Source organism: Vicugna pacos, chromosome 28 (assembly GCF_048564905.1).
Source record: "Vicugna pacos chromosome 28, VicPac4, whole genome shotgun sequence".
Classification (NCBI taxonomy): Eukaryota; Metazoa; Chordata; class Mammalia; order Artiodactyla; family Camelidae; genus Vicugna; species Vicugna pacos.
In genome coordinates, this window is record NC_133014.1 from 7453964 (window position 1) to 7472240 (window position 18277).

General features: G+C 48.8%; 1 protein-coding gene across 10 annotated transcripts in view; it reads left to right on the plus strand.

Moving 5' to 3' along the window:
• Nucleotides 1–18277, plus strand: part of CRACDL (CRACD like) — a 95802-nt gene that overhangs the window by 30498 nt on the left and 47027 nt on the right. For 2 of the 10 annotated variants that reach the window (XM_072951350.1, XM_072951345.1), the window contains exon 1: nt 16984–17287. The exons of 6 other annotated variants lie outside the window; for them this stretch is intronic. Coding sequence is in view for 2 of the 4 variants with exons in the window: in XM_072951345.1 (XP_072807446.1) it covers nt 17214–17287 (74 nt within the window). In the remaining 2 variants the exon portion in view is untranslated. Of the gene's footprint in view, nt 1–10799; nt 10874–16982; nt 17288–18277 lie in introns of those variants that run through there. 2 more of the 10 variants (XM_072951353.1, XM_072951346.1) reach the window with 2 other exon arrangements.

The window sequence follows — 18277 nt, forward strand, 5'->3', positions numbered from 1 at the left end:
GGGGCACTTTGGAGTCACCTGGGGAGCTTTGCCACAGCCTGACGCCCACGCCCATTCCTGGCTACTTACGTCAGAACCGCCGGTGATGGCGCCCAGATGACTCCCCCCTGCGGCCCCGGGGAGTTCAAGTGAATTCATAGGACGGGAGAAGTCAGCGCAGTCGCTGGGCTCCTGCTCATGGCCTGGGCTTCCCCGGTAAAAGACCGTCTGTTCAGACTGAGAAGATCAGAAATAGACTGGGGAGTCTCTTTTCTTTCCAGTTATCTTTTAATTTACATGATTAACTTAAAAAATCAAACACTGCAGCCACATCAAGAGTACAAAGCTAAATCCCTTCCCAGAGATGAGCCATTGTGCGTCCCCCCAGCTCTTCTGTACTTTCACACAACAGGAGGTGAGTGCAGGGCTCCTTCTGCACTCGTGATGAGGGCAGTTCCGGGGCCTGCCACGGCCCCTGTTTCGTGAGGAAGGCAGGGCTTGCTGACCCCAGTCACCTCCAGCTTGCCAAAGCGCTGGAATCTCAGGTTGGAGAGAATTTCTTTGGAGATGTTATCAGCGAGCCCATTTTCATCCTTGCATCTGGAGGTGGATGGATGGCACTCCTGCCAGGGCTGTGGCCAGAGTAATGGCTCCCCGAGAGGAACGTGGCCCCAGGGGTCCCCAGAGAGTTTGTGAGCCTGCAGTGGGCAGGTGGGCCCAGGTCTAGGGCAGTGTTGCTGGAGGGAGGCAGGGGTAGGGGAGCTGAGACCACCTGGAGAGCCCTGGACCCGTCCTTGGGGCCCTTGGTCCAGGTCAGCCAGGCAGGTGTCCACACAGCTTCTCCCATGGGCCTCTGGGCCTCCATTAGCCAGAGAGCGGAGACACCACCCTCCAGTCCACTGGACTGGACCGGAGGGTTTGATGCCAAAGTAGGTGGGCTAGTCATCTGCTATTTCAGAAAGCCTGAAAAAGCTATGGCTGCAATGTATGCACGTGGCAGAAATAGATCCACAAAGCAAGTTTAGTAAGAGTGTGAGGAAGGGTAGGGATGGTTTCTGCTTCGCTCTAAGGAGTCCAGCTTGCTCTGTAACCAGTTACATTTATATATATGTAATATGCGTTATATATTTACATATATACATACACACATGCATGCATAGTGGGGTCTACATTTTTTGCAAAAATGAAATCATACTGTGTTTGCATATTTTTCTGCATATCTTTACTTAAGCCTCATAATTTATTTAATAGATACTCCCATGTGAGTAAATATAATCTCATTTCTTTTAGCCACTCTTTAGTATTCCAAATAATTAATCATTCCCATATCAAGAAGTATTTATAATATGACTAACTAAAAAGTGGCTGCAGGGAACATGTTTGCTCATTTACCTGTATGTGCCTCTGAATATGTCTAGAGAACCAACTCCCACAAGTGTAATTGCTAGGTAATAGGATGAATACATTTAAAGGTTTTGATAGAAACTGCCAAGTGGCTATCAAAAAAGGTGTATGGTTTTTAAAGTACCAGCAGCATTTGGGAGCATTTCTCACACTCTGCCAAAGATGAATTGTATCTTACCTTTTAAATTTTTTAAGAGGCCAGTTGTTACATTAGGTTATTAGTGGGGCTAACCAGTTTTTTTTTCACTGGATTTCCTATCGTGTGAATTGTCTTTACATATCCCTTGCCTGCTTTTCAGTGGAATGTTTGCATTTTTTCATATTGCTTTATAAGAGTGCTTTATAAATTAAGGATATATATTCCGTTTCTTATATATATTTCATATAGTTTCTCCCAGCGTGACTCATGTCTTCAACTTTATTGAAAAGCTTTCACAGTGTAGAAAAGGTTTGGAAGAGATGAAATAAGAAGCCACCTACTTTTAGGATTGAAAAAAAAAGAAGAAAGGGGCTTATGATTCACATACAACTTTCCAAACGTGCTCAACTTTACCAATAAGAAAAAAAAAAAAGATCCATGAATCACGTTGTTATAATTCTACTAGATTGCTTTTGTTTTTGCTTCTCTCCTACTTTGAGAATGGTAGAGATACAGTTCAGATATCCCAGGACAAGGCTATGAACCACCACCACAGTCTAATTCCAGAACATTTCCATTACCCGCAAAGAAGCTACAATCCATTAGTAGTCTTCTTTGCACATTTAAACTGGAATTCACCCATGAAGCCATCTGGGCACGGGCTTTTCTTTGTGGAAAGCTTCAAAATTCCTAATTCAATCTCTGTGGTTGTAACAGGTCACTTAAAACTTTCTTCTTGAGTCAGTTTTGGTAGTTTGTGTCTTTCAAGGAACATGTCCATTTCATCTCCATTCTCTAGTTTGTTGGCGCACAGTTATTCATAGAATTCCTTTGTAATCATTTTTATTTTTGTAAGTTTAATAGTGATGGCTCCTCTTTCATTGTTGATTTTGTAGCATGAGTCTTTTCTCCTTTTTTCTTGGCCAGTCCAGCTAAAGGTTTGTCAATTTTGTTGATCTTTTCAAAGAACCAACTTTTGGCCTTGTTTATCTCCTTTATTGTTTTTCTGTTTTCAGTTTCACTAATTTCCTCTCAAATCTTTATTATTTTTTTCCTTCTTCTTGTTTTCAGTTTAGTTTGCTCTTTTTCCAGTTTCTTACAGTGGGATGTCAGGCAATTGCTTGAGGTTTTTCTTCCTTTTTGATATAGTCATTTAGAGCTGTAAATTTCCTGGTAAGTACTGCTATAAATTTTTGTTTTTATTGATCTCAAAGCATTTTCTAATATCTCTTGTGATTTTTTTTCTCTGACCCATTGGTTACTTAGGAGTGTGTTATTTAATTTCCACATATTTTGTGAATTTCCCAAATTTCCTTCTTATTGATTTCAAATTTAATTCTGTTAAGGTTGGAGAACATACTTAGTGTGATTTTAACCTTTTAAAATGTATTGAGGATGTTTTATGGCCTAAGAAATGTTCTATGTCTGTCAGGTCTAGTTGGTTTATCATGTTTTTAAAGTCTTCTATTTCCCTGTTGATCTTACGTCTATTTATGCTATAATTATTGAAATGGAGCATTGAAGACTTCAACCATTACTGCCTAATTGTCTGTTTCTTCCTTCAATTCTGTTAGTTTTGCTGCATGTAATTTGGAGCTCTGTTATTAGGTGCACATATGGGTATAGTTGTTAAATTTTGATTGCTTGACCCTATTATCATTATATAATTTCCCACTTTGTCTCTAGTCATTTATGTCTTGAACTCTATTTTGTCTGATAGAGTAGAGCCACTCCAGCTCTGTTTTTGTTACAGTTAGCATGACATATCTTTTCCTCGTCTTTTTACTTTCAACCTATTTGTGTCTTTGAAGTTAAAGTCATCTCTTGTAGACAGCGTATAGTTGGATCACTTTTTAATCCATTTTATCAGTCTCTCTCTTTCATTTGGAATGTTTACCTCATTTTCATTTAATGTAATTACTGATAAGGTGGGATTTACATTTGCCATTTTGGGCTTTGGTTTCTGTATGTCGTAAGCCTTTTTTGTTCCTCTGTTCCTCCATTGCTTCCTTCTTTTGTGTTAAATAGATATTTTCTACTATATCATTTAAATTCCCTTGTCATTTTTTTTACCTTTTCGGGGAGTTATTTTCTTAGTAGTTGCCCTTGGGGATTACGATTTTAATATAGAATGATTCAGTTCAGATTAATACCAACATAATTTTAATAGTACATAGAAAACTTCCTCTTACATAACTCCATTCCCTCCCCTCTTTTCAATGCTGTTATTGTCATACAAATTATAACTTCATACACCATGTGCTCCTCAACACAGATTTGTGAATTACTGCTTTATGCAACTGTCTTTTAAATTAGATAGAAGGAAAAAAAGAGTTACAAGCAGTAATACGTTTACGTTGGCTTTTATATTTACCATGTAATTGCCTTTGCTCAGCTCACCTGTACTCAAGTCAACTTGTCCGTGTGGTTTTGAGTTACTGTCTAGTGCCCATTAGTATTTCTTGTAGGGCAGGTTTAGTACTGCCAATTTCTCTCAGTGTCTGTTTATCTGGGAATGTCTTAGTTTGTCTTATTTCTTCCTTGATTTTTAGCAATTGAGGTGAAATTCATAGAACATAAAATTAGCCATTTTAAAGTGAACAGTTTAGTGGCATTTAGTACATTCACCACCTCTATCTAGTTCCAAAACACTTCTTTTTTTTCACTCCAAAAGGAAATTCTGTACCCGTTAAGCAGTTTTCCCCCATTCTTTCATTGTTGAAGAATAGTGTGCTGGATCTCATGTTCTTCATCGACAGTCTTTTGCTTTGAGCACTTTGGATGGTTCATCCTACTGCCTTCTGGCCCTGTGGCTTCCGATGGGAAATCAGCTGCTAATCTTATCGAGGATCCCTTCGAGGGGATGAGTCCCTTCAAAATTTTCTCATTGACAGCTTGATTAGCACGTGTCTTGGTGTGGATCTCTTTGAGTTTGTCCTGCTTGGAGTTTGTTGAATTTCTAGGGTGTACAGATATGGTTGTCCTCAAATTTTAGAAGTGTTCAGCTATTAGGTCTTCTAATGTTCTTTCTGCACCGTTCTCTCCTCTTCTGAGATTCCTAATATGCACACGTTGGTATGCTCAGTGATGTCACACAGGTCTTTAAGGCTCAGTCTATTTTTTTTCATTGTGTTTCTGTTTCCCAGGCTGCTTAATCTTGATTGACGAATCTTCAAGTTCACTGAATCTTTCAGTGTAAATCCACTATTGAATCCCTCCAGTGATTTTTTAAAAATTTCACTTATTGTACTTTCCAATGTCAGAATTTCTATTTGGTTCTCTTTTGTAAATTGGTCTCTTCATTCATGTTGTATATTTGATGAGACATCATTCTCATCCTCTGTTTAATACACGGTTTCTTGATTCTTTGAACATATTTAAAATAGCCGATTTAAGTTCTTTCTCAAGTTAAGTCCAACATATGGGCTTCCCATGTATGGATCGTGTTTTTGTTTCTTTGTATGTTTTGTAATTTTTTTGTTGAACATTTACAATATATAATGTGGCACCTTCGGAGGTCACATTCTCCAGCATTAGTTGTTGTTTGTCTATTGACTTTTCTGAACTAATTCTTTAAAGTCTGTATTTTTTGTCATGTGAGGCCACTGAAGTCTCAGCTAATGATTGGACAGGGACGTTCTTAAACATTTGGAATCAGTCAGCCTCCCAGTCTTTGCTAAGGGACTCAGTGTGGTGCTTCTAGGATGTGTGATTTCTAGAATTCTGACACAGTTGACTTTAACCTTTTTTTTTTGGCCAGCTGTCTCATTGTTTTTATGGAGGAGAGATTTTGGAGGGGTCCTTATTCCACCATTTTTGATGACATTTGCTTTTGGTTTTATTATTTAAAGTGTTTTGAGTCACACTGTATGTTTGGCATCATTATATTTGGTGAGCTAGGAGAGCTCAGTTTCGCCACGAATTCACTGTGTCCTGGGGCAAATTACAGAACCCGTCAGCCTCGGTTGCGTTACTTGGAAAATGATTGGCTGCCAAGTGAAAGCTCCAGTTTTTCCACCTCTGAAAATCTGAGCTTCTAAAGGCCACATTTTCATCTGCTTTTTCAGTTCTTTCTCAAGCGGCTTTACTGAGTTAATTTTTAAAAAGTCTTGCCACACACCCTGTCGGTTGTATTTTTGTGATAATTATTTCATCCTGGATTGTAAATGTTCTTTCAGTAGCATCATCATGGCTCTCGGCTGCTGTTTATTCCTGCTGACTATAAAAAAAATGCAGTTGTTCTTCTTACCCTTGTCCCCCACCCCCTTGGGTTAGCAGCTCCTTGGCAGGAAGTGGAAGAAGCCTTTAAACTGGCCCTGTCTGGAGGTAGGATGCCACAGCCCCCGAGCCACACATCTCATGCCCCTTTCACAGTTGCTGATGAATCCACCCCAACCACAGATCTCAGCCCCTGTCCTGAGTGTGCCATCTTTGTAAACCGCAGCCCCTGTGCTTGGACTTCAGCTTCCTTCCCATAGACCAGGAGCGCAGGTGCCTAAATGTCGTGGACCCACACCTGCTCCCCCCATGCCTGTGCCTGTCTGCGCCAGGCACCTTTTCCCTGCCCTTCTAATGCCCAGCTCCATGGGCACTTGTTTCCAGGGTTCAAAGATGGGACAGTATCTGGCATTGCTCTCTGGAAGGCCCAGATTCATCCTCCTGTTTCTCCGGTACCTGCAGGTGGGGATCAGAGCATCATCCTTTGCTTCCCTCTTTCCATTGAAGTGGGGCTGGGTGGCTGGGACGGGGCACGGGCGTCCTGGTGGTGTGGCCAGGCAGGCTGGCTTCCAGGGAGAGAGTGGGGTTCCAGTCCAGCCCCACCATCTTATCTTTTCTCTCTCCCTCTCCCCCCACCCCTCCCCCTCCCTCTCTTGGACCCCATGCTGCTCATCCTGGCAGGAAGGGGCCGGCGTTGGCCCTCCTCCTTCCAGGGCCTCTTTGGCACCAGGTTCTAACCCACAGGGCCACTCACGCCCTCTGCTGGCCCGTGTCTCCAGGAGGATGGGGCGCCTGTGGGTCTGCAGCCCCCATCCCTCAGCGCAGGCCGCTCCCCAGCCACAGATCGTCTCCCGTGGGCGGCACTGTTTCCACATCCCGGAGAGTGAGGGACGGGACAGCCAGAGCAGGCCTTGTGTGGAGGTGGTGTGCGTGGGCGCCATGTGCTGCGTTCTGAGTGATGCCAAAAATAACGGTGCGCGCGGAGCCCTCCCGTCCGCTGCACGCTCCTTGTGCATTACATCATCTCATCCGGCCGCGCGCGCAGCTCTGTGACAGGTGAGAACCTGAGACCCGGCCGGTGAGCGACAAGCAGGACTCCTGTGCAGACAGCCACCTGTTCTTCTCAGGCCCAGGTTTGCCCTTCTGTTGGGTGTGGAATGTTAACTCCTCTGCTTGGTCGCACAAGTTGTGCCGTGTGTAAGGGCTGCAGAGATGTGCTGTCTTCAAGATGGGCGGGGACCAGTGGGAGCAGCGCGCCTGCTGTGAACTCAGCCCCAGGCCAGACTTCCCCTGTGCAGGTCTTAGGCCACCAGCGTGGGTACCCCAGAAACAGCTTGGTTTTCCTCTTAACTCTGCTTCTTTTCTGCGCCGAGCCCCTGGAGTGCATGGCCATCAGCCTCCATCTCAGCCGGTGTGGTGTTTCTTTCAGCCCTCAGCATGCAGTGGGCGGCACCTTGGTTCTGGGAGGCGGGCTGTGGGCATGGTGTCTGGTGGGAGAAAAGCTGGGGGGCCCTTGGCACCATCATCCAGTCTATCGAGACCTCCATCCTCCCGCCTCTGTGCCAGTTTCTCTGGGTCGGTGTTGGGTCTCCCCCGGTTGTGGTCCCTTTGGCTTTGGTGAACTGCCACCCCCAGGCTGCCTCTGAAGCCCAGGAATCATCTTTCTGCCATGTGAAACATCTGAGGCTGGCTTTCCTAGGCACCCCCCACAACCCTTCCCTCCAGGCATCGTGCTGCCACTGCCCAGTTCCACCTGGGTCTGCCAGCCTCTAAAGCCCCAGCCCTTCATCCTGTGCCAGATTGTTTCCCACCTAATGAAAGAAGCGAGGCCAGCAGAGTACACTGGGCACATGCAGGGAATGGGACAGAACTAGGAGTTGGCTTATTCTGCCGGTGACTGAGCTGTTCAAAGGTGACTCTGATACAGCGGGGTTATGCCTCTGCCCTGTGTAGATCTGCAATGAGCAGACTCTTCCTTTACCAATACCTACCTTACCGTTTGCCCCAGCCTCTCCCGGGTGCAGGTGTCCTGAAAGTGTACCAGACTTCTTTGTCCTAAAGATCTAAAAATAGAACCAAAGTGTGTCCGGGCCACTCCAGAGGGTTCAGATGGCTTGACATCACTCATACAGCTCCTGTTTGCCCGAGGAATTAGTTTGGACTCTTTTTTTGCAAATAAGGCTTGCAAAGGCTTGTTTGGTTTTTAAAAAACCAGAGAGATGGACTTTGTAGCTTAGGTAGCTTGAAAATCACTGATAGCTGACATCAGGAACAGCTGGATCCAGGACTCTAAACAGAGTCCTCAGGTACATGGCTGTTTTCTTTTTGTCTCTTGGTGTTTATTTCTCCTCTAGACTCACATCCTTCCAGACCCAACAAAAAAGTATTCTCTTTCAACAATTCCATAAAAGTCCTGAGACTCACTCTGTTTGGCCTGAAATGAGTCACATGCCTGTCCCTGAAACAGCCACTCCTGCCAGCGGGTGGGGCCGCATTGACCAGCTTGGGCCTGGGCCATGCCTGCAGCTCCCATCTTGGAGGCCACACCCTGCATTAAAAGTCAGGCGCTGGCAGACTCTTACTGACTTCTTGGGCATCTGGGCCTGGGTGAGCACAGTTTCCATCCCTCCTGGAGGAGTAGCCCAGAAACGGTGTCACTGCCTCTGCTGCCATGCAGCCTGAGTGGCCTTTAGCCCCTCTCCCCCGAAGGGTTCCCATTCGTAGGAAGCTGTAGTCAGTCCCTCAGTTCTCCTTTATTTGACCTTTAGTGACTCAGGAAAACCTTCTGTTACAGAGACTGGAGCACTAAATGTAGAACGTGTGCTTTAGATCCGTTACCCCAACAGTTCCCAGACTCTCCCTAAGGGCTGGACAGCATCCTTCCCCTTCCCTGGAACCCGATTATTCAGAGTGCAGCCCAGCAGTGATTAGTGAGTGGATCTTTCTGGGCTACCCTCAGCCTGTATTGTAAGAGGCCCCTCTCAGAAGGGGACTTGATCCATGTGACGTGCCTTCTCTCCGCAACCAGTGATGCTGTGTGCCCAGCTCCCCCCCGCCCCGCATCACGGACCAGGACACACGGGGGCCACGAACGCTCCCATGCCTGCATGTTGCAGGTACCAGGCTTGGGGCAGCTCCTTCTCCTCGTGAGTGAGCACTGTGTCCTTACACGTGGGGAGTGTCCCTGCAGGTGGCCCAGCTGAGGGCTCCCCTGCTGACATGAGGGCCACTCAGAGGTCCTGACATGCCTCCGGGGCAGTGGTTCTCTGCTGTGGCTGCATTTGAAGTCACCTGGGTCCCACTGCCAGCAACTGGGATCGGGCAGGACCTCCCTGGATATCAGCAATTTTTAAAGCTCCCCAGGGGATTCCGATGTTCAACGGGGGTCGAGAACAACGGATGTAAACCAGTAGTTCTCAGACCTTAACGTGCGGAGAAATCAGCCGGGGAGCCTGTCCCAGGTAGATTCTGAGTCCACTGGTCTGGGTGGAGCCTGAGAGTCTGCACCTCTAACCAGCTCCCAGGTGGCACTGGGGGTGCTGGGGCACTGGCTGCACTTTGAGTGGCTGGGGAACTGGCCATCCATCCCTGAGGCCTCGGAACATCCCTGGCAGGGGGCAGGTGGACACTGCAGCCTGGGTCCGTACCCGCCATCAGGTTCCATCCCACCAGGCTGCCCGCAGCAGGGAGCAGGGCCTCGGGCTCTGCAGACACTGCCACCAGGCTTCCGGGCCCCCGCAGTAGTGCTGATGGCCGTCCCGGGGGCAGGTGTGGCACAGGTGCTCCAGGCTGATCAACCTGTCAACGCCTCAAGCCATGAAGCAGAGCACTTGGGAGGATTTCCCTCCCGGGGGGCAGCGTCAGCAGGGCAGATGTTTTCCTCCCATGCTTGGCCGCGGGGTTACCGGACACACCTGCCAGAGAGCTGGGCCAGGTGCTCCTGACCTCTGTCTTCCCTTGGAGCCCAGTGCAGCTGAGCATCTGGAGGGCACCCTTCTGGTCACATCTGGCTGCTGCATCCTTGTCCTTGGGGAGAAGTGCGACTGAATGGAGATGGAAGAGGGCCCCCTGGCTGTGCGGCCCCCTGACCTCACTACCGGAGACCTGGAAAGCCTGTTCCCACCCCAGGACCCAGCTCCAGCAGACTCACCAGAAACAGGAGTCCCAAGGTCCCCGGGCTCCACCCTCCACCCCATTCTGGTGCTGGGGCCACCTGCCACCTGGTGACTCTCCTTCTCTGCTTAACGACTCGGAGTTGCCTTGCTTGGATGAAGCACTCGTAATACTCAGTTCAGCTAACATTTAAAGAGTAAATATATGTGAAATATTTACAGCAGTTCTTGGCACGTGTAAGCTGCCACCAGCATCATGCTTTGGCTTACTAGAAAGTAGTGTGAGAAATCCCCGGTGTCCTCACTTGTTCACCGATCCGCCGCCTGATCCACGCAGCCTGCCTTCTCCTGGCCGCTTTCCTGTGCACCAGTCAACAGAGGAATTCACGGGTGCTCCCTTACTGACTATACTACTGTGCCCAGTGCTGTCCGCAGGTGACTCTGGCCAGTTAAGGAGTATGTGGTTTATATGTCGTACTGTATTAACCACTGTACACTTATTATGCACCTACTGCATCCTTGGCTCCTTGGAATATACAGAAATAATCAAATTTATTGGCATTCTTCTCCAAGACTTCACAGTCCGATAGAGGAGGCCAGTCTGACCCCCTGAGTGTTAACTGGTATGGGGGCATCTACACCCCTCCCCCCTCGGCAGTATTTAAGAAACTGGGAGCTTGGCTGCTTTTCCAAAGTCCTTAAAATACTGAGAGGATGGAATAATTCGTACTATTGATGTCCTCACGTAATGAGCCAAATGTGTGTTCACGTTGCTCCATGTCCCTCAATCTCCAAATGTGATGTCTCCGAATTACAGAATAGGAGGATATTTATGTCAAATCCAACCAACCCCCGCATCTGAATCACACAGGAGCACTTTGTCAGAGAATCCTACCAAATGGCTCGCACGAAATCAACTATTTGAGAATATTTCTTTTTCCCCTTAGGAGTTCCGAAGAAAGTTAATAAAGCGAAGAACCTTATGAAAAGGAATTTCTGCTCTTGGATTTTCTAAGCACAGGTAATGAGTCGCAGGTAAATGATATTTACCTAGTATCTCCTGTGCATATGTATCAGGGCTCCGGAGATGAGAAGAGCTTGTCTCTGTCCTCCAGAAGCTCCAAGTCCAGGAGGGGAAATGAGTACAAGATACTGTGGTAAGTGGGCAGAGGCTCAGAGGAAGGGTGCAGGGTGCCCAGCAAGGGCAGAGGTTTCTCAGGGTAAAGGCACTGGTGTGTGTGGCTGAGGCCTGGGGAAGCAGACATGCAGAGTGGCCAGTGTGGCTGAGTGTGTGTGTTGGAGGGGTCGGGGGATGGCAGGAGGCGAGGTGGCCGGGCCGGACCAGAGGAGCTTTCTGTGGTATAACCATTGCCACTTCATTTTTCTGGATCACAAACAAGCAATATACCGAGAACTAGAGTTTGAAAATATATTTTCAGTGTATGTCGTTCTTCATGCAAACATGTCTTTTCCTGTGTTGGCTAACTAAAGCATCTCTGCAGAAAAAGAGGTTTGTGCCGATTTCACAGACCTTTATTTTTCTGAATTAATCTAATAGACTGTCAGATATCAGAGTCCAGATCACTCATATCATAATTGAGATGGAGGTCCAGAGAGGGACGTGATTTGTCCCGAGTCACTCAGCTGGTTACTGGCTCATTAGTGGTAGGCGAGGCCAGAACCCAGTCCTATAGAATTATTGCAATTTCTGCCAACAGTGTCGGCAGGCTTCCAGCCAAGTGCTGCTCCAGGCAACTGGCAGTCGCTGCCTGTGTGGTGAGCAGTTCTGAGAATGGTGCTCTGCTTGATTACTGATGTCTGCCCAGGGTGGGTGCTGGGAGGGTGGCAGTACCTGTGCCTGGTGTTGCCATTCTGATTTCTGAGCAGCCTGGTTCTTCACAGCTCATGGCCTCAAGGCAAAGGCCGTGTTTAGTGAGGAATGTCAGCAGAATGGGGAAAGTGGGAAAAGTAATTTCACAATAGCTTCACGCTCTGCAGTGCATTTGTCCTGGTTGTCTCTTAAACTATTCTTTAAGTTGAAGTGAAAACTAAGTTGCGGCTTTTTTAGTTACTAAACTAGCGAGGTGAGTTTAGACCTATAAAGTCATTATAGTAACATTGACAAGTTGGGAGAGTGCCCAGAGCCCTGTGTGGCCGTGGTGGGGAGACCCTCCGGCAATGTGTGCGGAAGGCCTGCCTCTCCCAGCTCAGTGCTGCCCCAGAGTTATGATGACCTGGGAAGAACTGTGAAAAGCCGTCCCTGTGGCAGCTTGACCTACAGCTGCTCTTTCCATTTTGGGGATTTGGGAGAGCCTTTTTTTGTGGTTAAAGAGCAGTATAACTCATGATGGCTGTTGTGCTCTTTATAATGTCCCTTTGGGATATTAAGCGAGTCAAGGACACAGAGGTGGCACACAGCGCTACTGCTGTAAAGGTTAGCTTCTAAACACACGCTGCACAGGGAAGATCTGAAGTTGTCTGACTCACTCCTGACCCTTGTAAGTAGCCACTCTGAGTAACGCAAGTGCTCCCTTGGGCTTGGGGCCTCAATTGTTGGGTTGGACTGCCTTTGCCTTTGCAGCTGCAAAGAATCCACCCCTAGTGAACCCACCTCTTCTGTTGGTGTTTAAACAGTTCAAAATGTTACGTGAGGAAAATGCACATGGTGATGTTCTTAAAATTCCGGGAGTGAACAATGGCTACTCCTGGAGGCATGAGTGGTGATAAAAGACATGGTCACATACTGAGATGCAGGGCATGGTTCTACCTCATACACGAGTTCACTTGAATTTGATGCTAATCAAACAGCCTGTTTGTGACCTATCAAACATACGTTGCACGTCTGCTTTTATTACTAAAGGAAAGGGCTCATGGACCAGAAGTAGAGAATGTCCATGTTAAAAGTAAAGATCAAATGCCTCCCTTCCTAGGATGCAATGCTGGTCCTCTTTGATGATAAGACTCCGGTTCCAGGTGCCCAGGCCATGCTGTATGTGTATGTACTGGTCTGTTCTTTTGAAACCTTGAGGACATGTATCCCTGACTTCTGTCATGTTCTTTGTTCTGACAAGATATGAAACTGTGGTGAAAACCCTGCTTCTCCGGAGCAGTTTCTCAGAGTCAACTGGGAAGCTGGCTTCAGGGCTGGTCCTCAGTTTGGCTCAAAGAAAACTTCCTGTTTTTACTGTTGATTGTTTATTGATTACTTTTGTCGACAGTGGGCCAGGGGGCACGAGATGTGGGGTCTCCCCCAGGCTGATTCCCGGGGGAGACCCTGTTCTACCTCCCTGTCCCAGGTCAGTTTGGATTGGGGACTGTTCCCACCCTGGGGCCAGAGCACAGTGGGCTGGTCCTGTGTGTGTGTGTGTGTGTGTGCACACGCACGTGCGAGGGGGTCGTTAGAGGTTGTGGAGCCGAGGGGATACTGTGTCCTGGGGTGGAAGCCGCCTGGAACCCGCCGGCGCTGACCTTGAACAAGTCGCCTGCCTTTCTTGCAGGCGGTGCTTGTTAAGCTCAGCAGTGATGGTTTCTCCTCCAGCTCTTTGTCAGAGGAATGATGTGGAGACAAATGGGGAAGCAAATGTGAAAGTACCTTGGAAAAATGACAGAAACTGCTTGTCACAGACACAGGCTCTTGCTTCAGCAGTGGAGGGGGCGGGGCCGACACGGCTGAGCTGGGCTGTGTGTCCCGCCCGCCCGCCCACGGCAGAAACTGACACCCGCCCCGCTTCAGGGCTGGAGACCAGCCGCCCCGCACATCTGCCGGGGTGGGAAACGGCCTCAGAGAGGGGAGGGAACTTAAGTCCAAGTCCCGGGTCCTAAGTCTCAGCCTGTTTACAATACACTGCCTTGTAGTTTCTCCTATTTATGAACAAAATATACATTCAGTTGGAAAAATTGCAAAGCATAGAAAAGTGCAGAGAGAAAGTTTAAAATACTCCTAATTCTGTGACCTAGACATAGATGCAGATCACTCCTTCTGGGGTCCTCCCTGTATTTCTTTTATGCATTAAGATACTTGTAAAAAAAAATAAAAAATAGCAGTGGTGTTACCCAGCCAAGCTTGGTTTCGTTTGCCTGTGCACCCAGTAAAGCCGATCTGCCGACACTGGGTTGCGGTGAAGGAAGGTGCAGCATTTATTGCAGGGCACCAAGCAAGGAGTCTGGGCAGCCAGTGCTCAAGACACCCGAACTCCCCGAAGGGTTTCAGCAAAGCATTTTTAAAGGCCAGGTGAGGGAGGGGCATCCCAGGGTATGTATTCAGTTCTCTGATTGGTTGATGGTGAGGTGACAGGGTGGTGTAACAGGGGTTAACGTTATCAGTAGGTCTGGGGGTTACTCACTCATGATCATCAAGTAGTTAATTTCTTCCATCTGGGGGTGGTTTTATGACCTGTAAAACAACTCAGGACGTGTGCATCAGATACTATTATCTGGGTCCCTCAGAGAGGAGCCGCAGCAGAGGATATGGGGGAAGGGTCTGTCCCAGGAAGGCCCCACAGAGTCCTGCTCGCTTATAGTGAGTTTCACAGCACATGCTATTTTGTAGCACAACGCTCATCACTGGAGGGTCCGTAGGAGCCTCATTGGTGTCACTCGGGAGCTCGTTAGAAAAACAAGACTCTCAGGCCTCTCCCCAGACTTACTGGAGCAGAATCTGTGCTCAGCAAGCTCGTCAGGTACAGCGGTGCCCGTCCCCCTGAGAGGCACGTGGTGGCCTGCTTTCCCCCTTGCAGTGTGTTTTGAATTCTCCCTTGTCAATCAGCATTTTCATGTAACACGGTTTTTAGCGACGACACAGCACTCCCTCGTATGGCAGTGTCCCAGCACCACAGCTAGTCTCCTGTTTATGTCTCCTATTTTTTAAAATACGTTTTATTTATTTTTAATTTTTGTAATGGGTGGTACTGGGGATTGAACCCAGGACCTCGTGCATGCTAAGCACATGCTTTACTGCTGAGCTGCACCCCCCACCCCGCCACGTGTCCTACTGATGAGACTTTTGAATGTTTGTAGGGTGCTGTTTTCAGGGCACACTTGGTTATGTCCTGAGGACAAATCCCCAGAAGTGCAGTTACTGGATCAGTGAGGGTTCTGAAGGCTTTTGATACACGCTGCCAAATTCTAGCCCAGAGAAGGTATGACTTGACCGGTCACTTGAAATCTTGTCCTGGGCTTCTCAGGAGGCAGCTGAGCGCGTTGGGGAAGAGCTCCCACTTGGGAGAGGTACAGGCCTTGACGTGTGTGTCTGATTTTCTGCTGGCTCAGTGATCTTGGACCAGTTGCTTAACTTCTCTGACCCTCTGTCTTCTCCCCTGCAGAAAGGTGATGTACCACTTAATTCAGAGGGCAGGTTTTGCTGGGCTGCAGTGGACGATTTCCCTCTGGCGGGGGGGTGTGGTCTGTGCACCTGCCGGTTGTGGTCTCCAGGAGCACTGAGTGAGATAGAATAGAAACCACCTTGGAGCTGGTACCTGGTTTATTCTCTTCCCTCTGAATAAAATGAGCTCAGAGGCCTGCGGAGATCCTGTCACAAAGCCCTTTGATTCTCTTTTATGAAAGATTTTCTGTTACAGTTGATAAATTGCATCATAACAGGAAGGCACCAGGGTGTCACGGGCCTTTTAGTTTGGTTCTCAGGTGTCCCGTGTCCCGTGTCCTGAGGCTTGGGCACAGCAAAGGAGGGCAAAGAAAGCATCAAAGAGAGGAAATTCCTGAAAATTTTCTTAAAATTGAGCAGAGAGTTAAGATATTGCATATCATGCCATGGCGAGCACACTGGGAGGTGGTCGAGGGGGCAGAGGGAAGGCGTGTGTGCGGGAGTGGTGGCGTCAGGGCCCTCCCTCGTCTTCAGGGTCCCTCTCAGCCCCCAGGGCCTTCAACAGTGGCCCCCAAGGGATGACACTGCATCCCCTTGTGGGGTTGTGTCGGTCCGAGGAGTGTTGTCTTGTGCTGGGCAACCTCCTGGATGCTGGGCTGGCAGGGAACACTGACCAGGCCCAGAGCAGAGCAGGCCGTAGCTAGTGGCAGGGCGGCTCCAAGCTCAATGAGGCTGACTCCATTTGCTGGGTCTCTCGTGGGTCTGTTGGATTTGGCCTCTGGAGAGAGAGGGCCACTGGCTGGGTCCACTCCTTAGAGACATCATCCCTAACCCTTCAATGGTCTGCTCTGCTTCTGAACCCCCACCAGCCTGTCATCCCTCTCCCTGGAGAAGGCTGAGCTGCTGGCAGCATCCAGACAGCGAGTCTTCAGACTGAAGCGTACGAGGGCGAGTCTATGAACTGCCTTCAAAGCACTCAGTGGTTGTTTTCCAAGTTCTCGAAACTCACTGCTTTCTCTGGTCATCATCAAATATACTGGTTATGCTTTATTATTTAAATTGTAAACCATTTGGCCAGAACTTGATAGAGATGCATTTTGGGAAACAGAAGAACAAGCTGGGGCTTTTTTAGAACCGTCTTCAGAAGTCACACTTGCTGCCGGCCGGGTCCTCGGTATTAGTAATGCAGGATCGCCCTGGCCGTGCAAAGCCTGCTATCAGTCCTCCAGACATTGCCTGGAAACTGCCAGCTGTCCCGGTTTGCAGCCTTCAGGCCTTGTATCTCCTCAGGTGCAGTTGCCATGCTGAGCTGCAGGAGTCTATTATTTTGAAATGGCAGCTGTAGGTCATCAGGGAGGACGTCACCAGGGAGGCAGATTTTGCAGGGCAGCAGTGGACGATTTCCCTCCCGCGGGCGGGCGTGGTCTGTGCACCTGCCAGGTGTGGTCTCCAGCAGGGAGTGCAGGAACTCTGTCGCTGCAGCAGGTGCCTGACAAAAAGGAGCCTTTGGAAGGTCCCGGGAAAGCAGTTCACAAAGCACACCTAGGACCTGCAGCAACATGCCGGGCCTTTTAAGAACAAATAGCAAGAAAGCCAGAGCCTGGGAGCAGAAGTGCAGGGGTGGATGTGCCTCCAGGGCCTTGAGCCCTTGCTCAGATGGAGAAATTCTTGCCCTTTGCCCGCTTCCTTGGGGAGTGCAGGAAGGCAGAGCCCAGGCTTGTTGCTTTCCATCCTCAGCCATTGGGCAGCGACTCTGCTCAGAGGGAGGCGGGTGGCGCTCCAGCCCCACCCTGGCTGCCCACGTGAATGGAGTGAAAGACGGAAGTACCTGCATTTCCGAGCTTCCAGTGCAGTGCCCTGTGCTGCACACCTGCCGGGGGACCTGCGGGGCAGCAGGAGTTGGCAGACGCCCTGCTTCCTCGGGGGCCCTGGGTGCTGCTACGGAACTGGGGACCAGGCTCTTGATTGGCACCCAGTGATGTCCTGAGGATCCTAAGCCCCTGGAGGGGCGGCCAGGGAAGGCCCTCTCTTCTCCCCGAGGATGAAGGTGCCGGAGGCCCCCTCCACCTTCACGAAGATGGCTGCCTTTTACCAGTGCATCAAGCCTGACCCCAGGTGCGCCTCTGAGAGCCAGGAGGTGGTGGGAGAGGCTGAGGGGCCGAGAGGGAGGGAGGCCTGCCACCACCACGACCACCTGCCTGGGGCTGGCGAGTAGCCTTTCAGCATCTGTCCTCGTTGATGACCTCCTTCCTCACAGGCATTATCTTATCCCCTTGCATTGTGTGAATTCTGGAGCAAAACGATGATTTCTTTGGGACACATGCATATTTTGAAAGAGAGGGGAGCAGGAAGCAGAGGTGAGGGGGTGGGGAATGAAAGGAAGGGAGAAGGAGAGCAAAGGAGGACCGGGAGACAGGGCATTTGCCCCTTAATAGCCCAGGCCCGTACCTGGGATGGACAGGGCGTAGTCTGTGCGCTTCGGGTGGAGGGAAGGCAGCGGAGGTCAAAGTAGACCATTAGAAGTATTCCTGTAACTAAAGGTCAGCACAAAGGGCTTGTTCTTTTATTTATTTATTTTTATTGTTTAAATTGAAGTGTAGTCGCTTTGCAATATTAAATGTTACAGGTGTACAGTATAGTGATTAACAGTTTTTAAATGTTACACGCCATTTATAGCTGTTATAAAGTGTTGACTCCGTTCCCTTTGTTGTACAGTGTGTCCTTGTAGCTTATTTTCTACCCAATACTTTGTACCTCTTCCTCCCCCTCTCCTCTGTTGCCCCTCCCCCTGCTGGTAACCTCACTTGTTCTCTGTATCTATGAGTCGTCTTTGTTATAGTCGCTAGTTGGTTATGTTTTCTAGATTCCACATAGAAGTGACATCATACAGTATTTGTCTTTCTCTGTCTGACTTGTTTTGCTCAACATGATGCCAAAGGGCTTGTTCTTAACTGACAGACTCCCTTTGGGAGCAGAGGCCAGGGGACTGGCAGAGCCACCTCCCCCCGCCCCGCCATGCTGCAGGTGACCTCATCCCTTGAAAATGTTTGGCCCTTAGTGCGTTTTGATTTTGTGATGATAGTACCCAGGGAAATAGAGCTATGA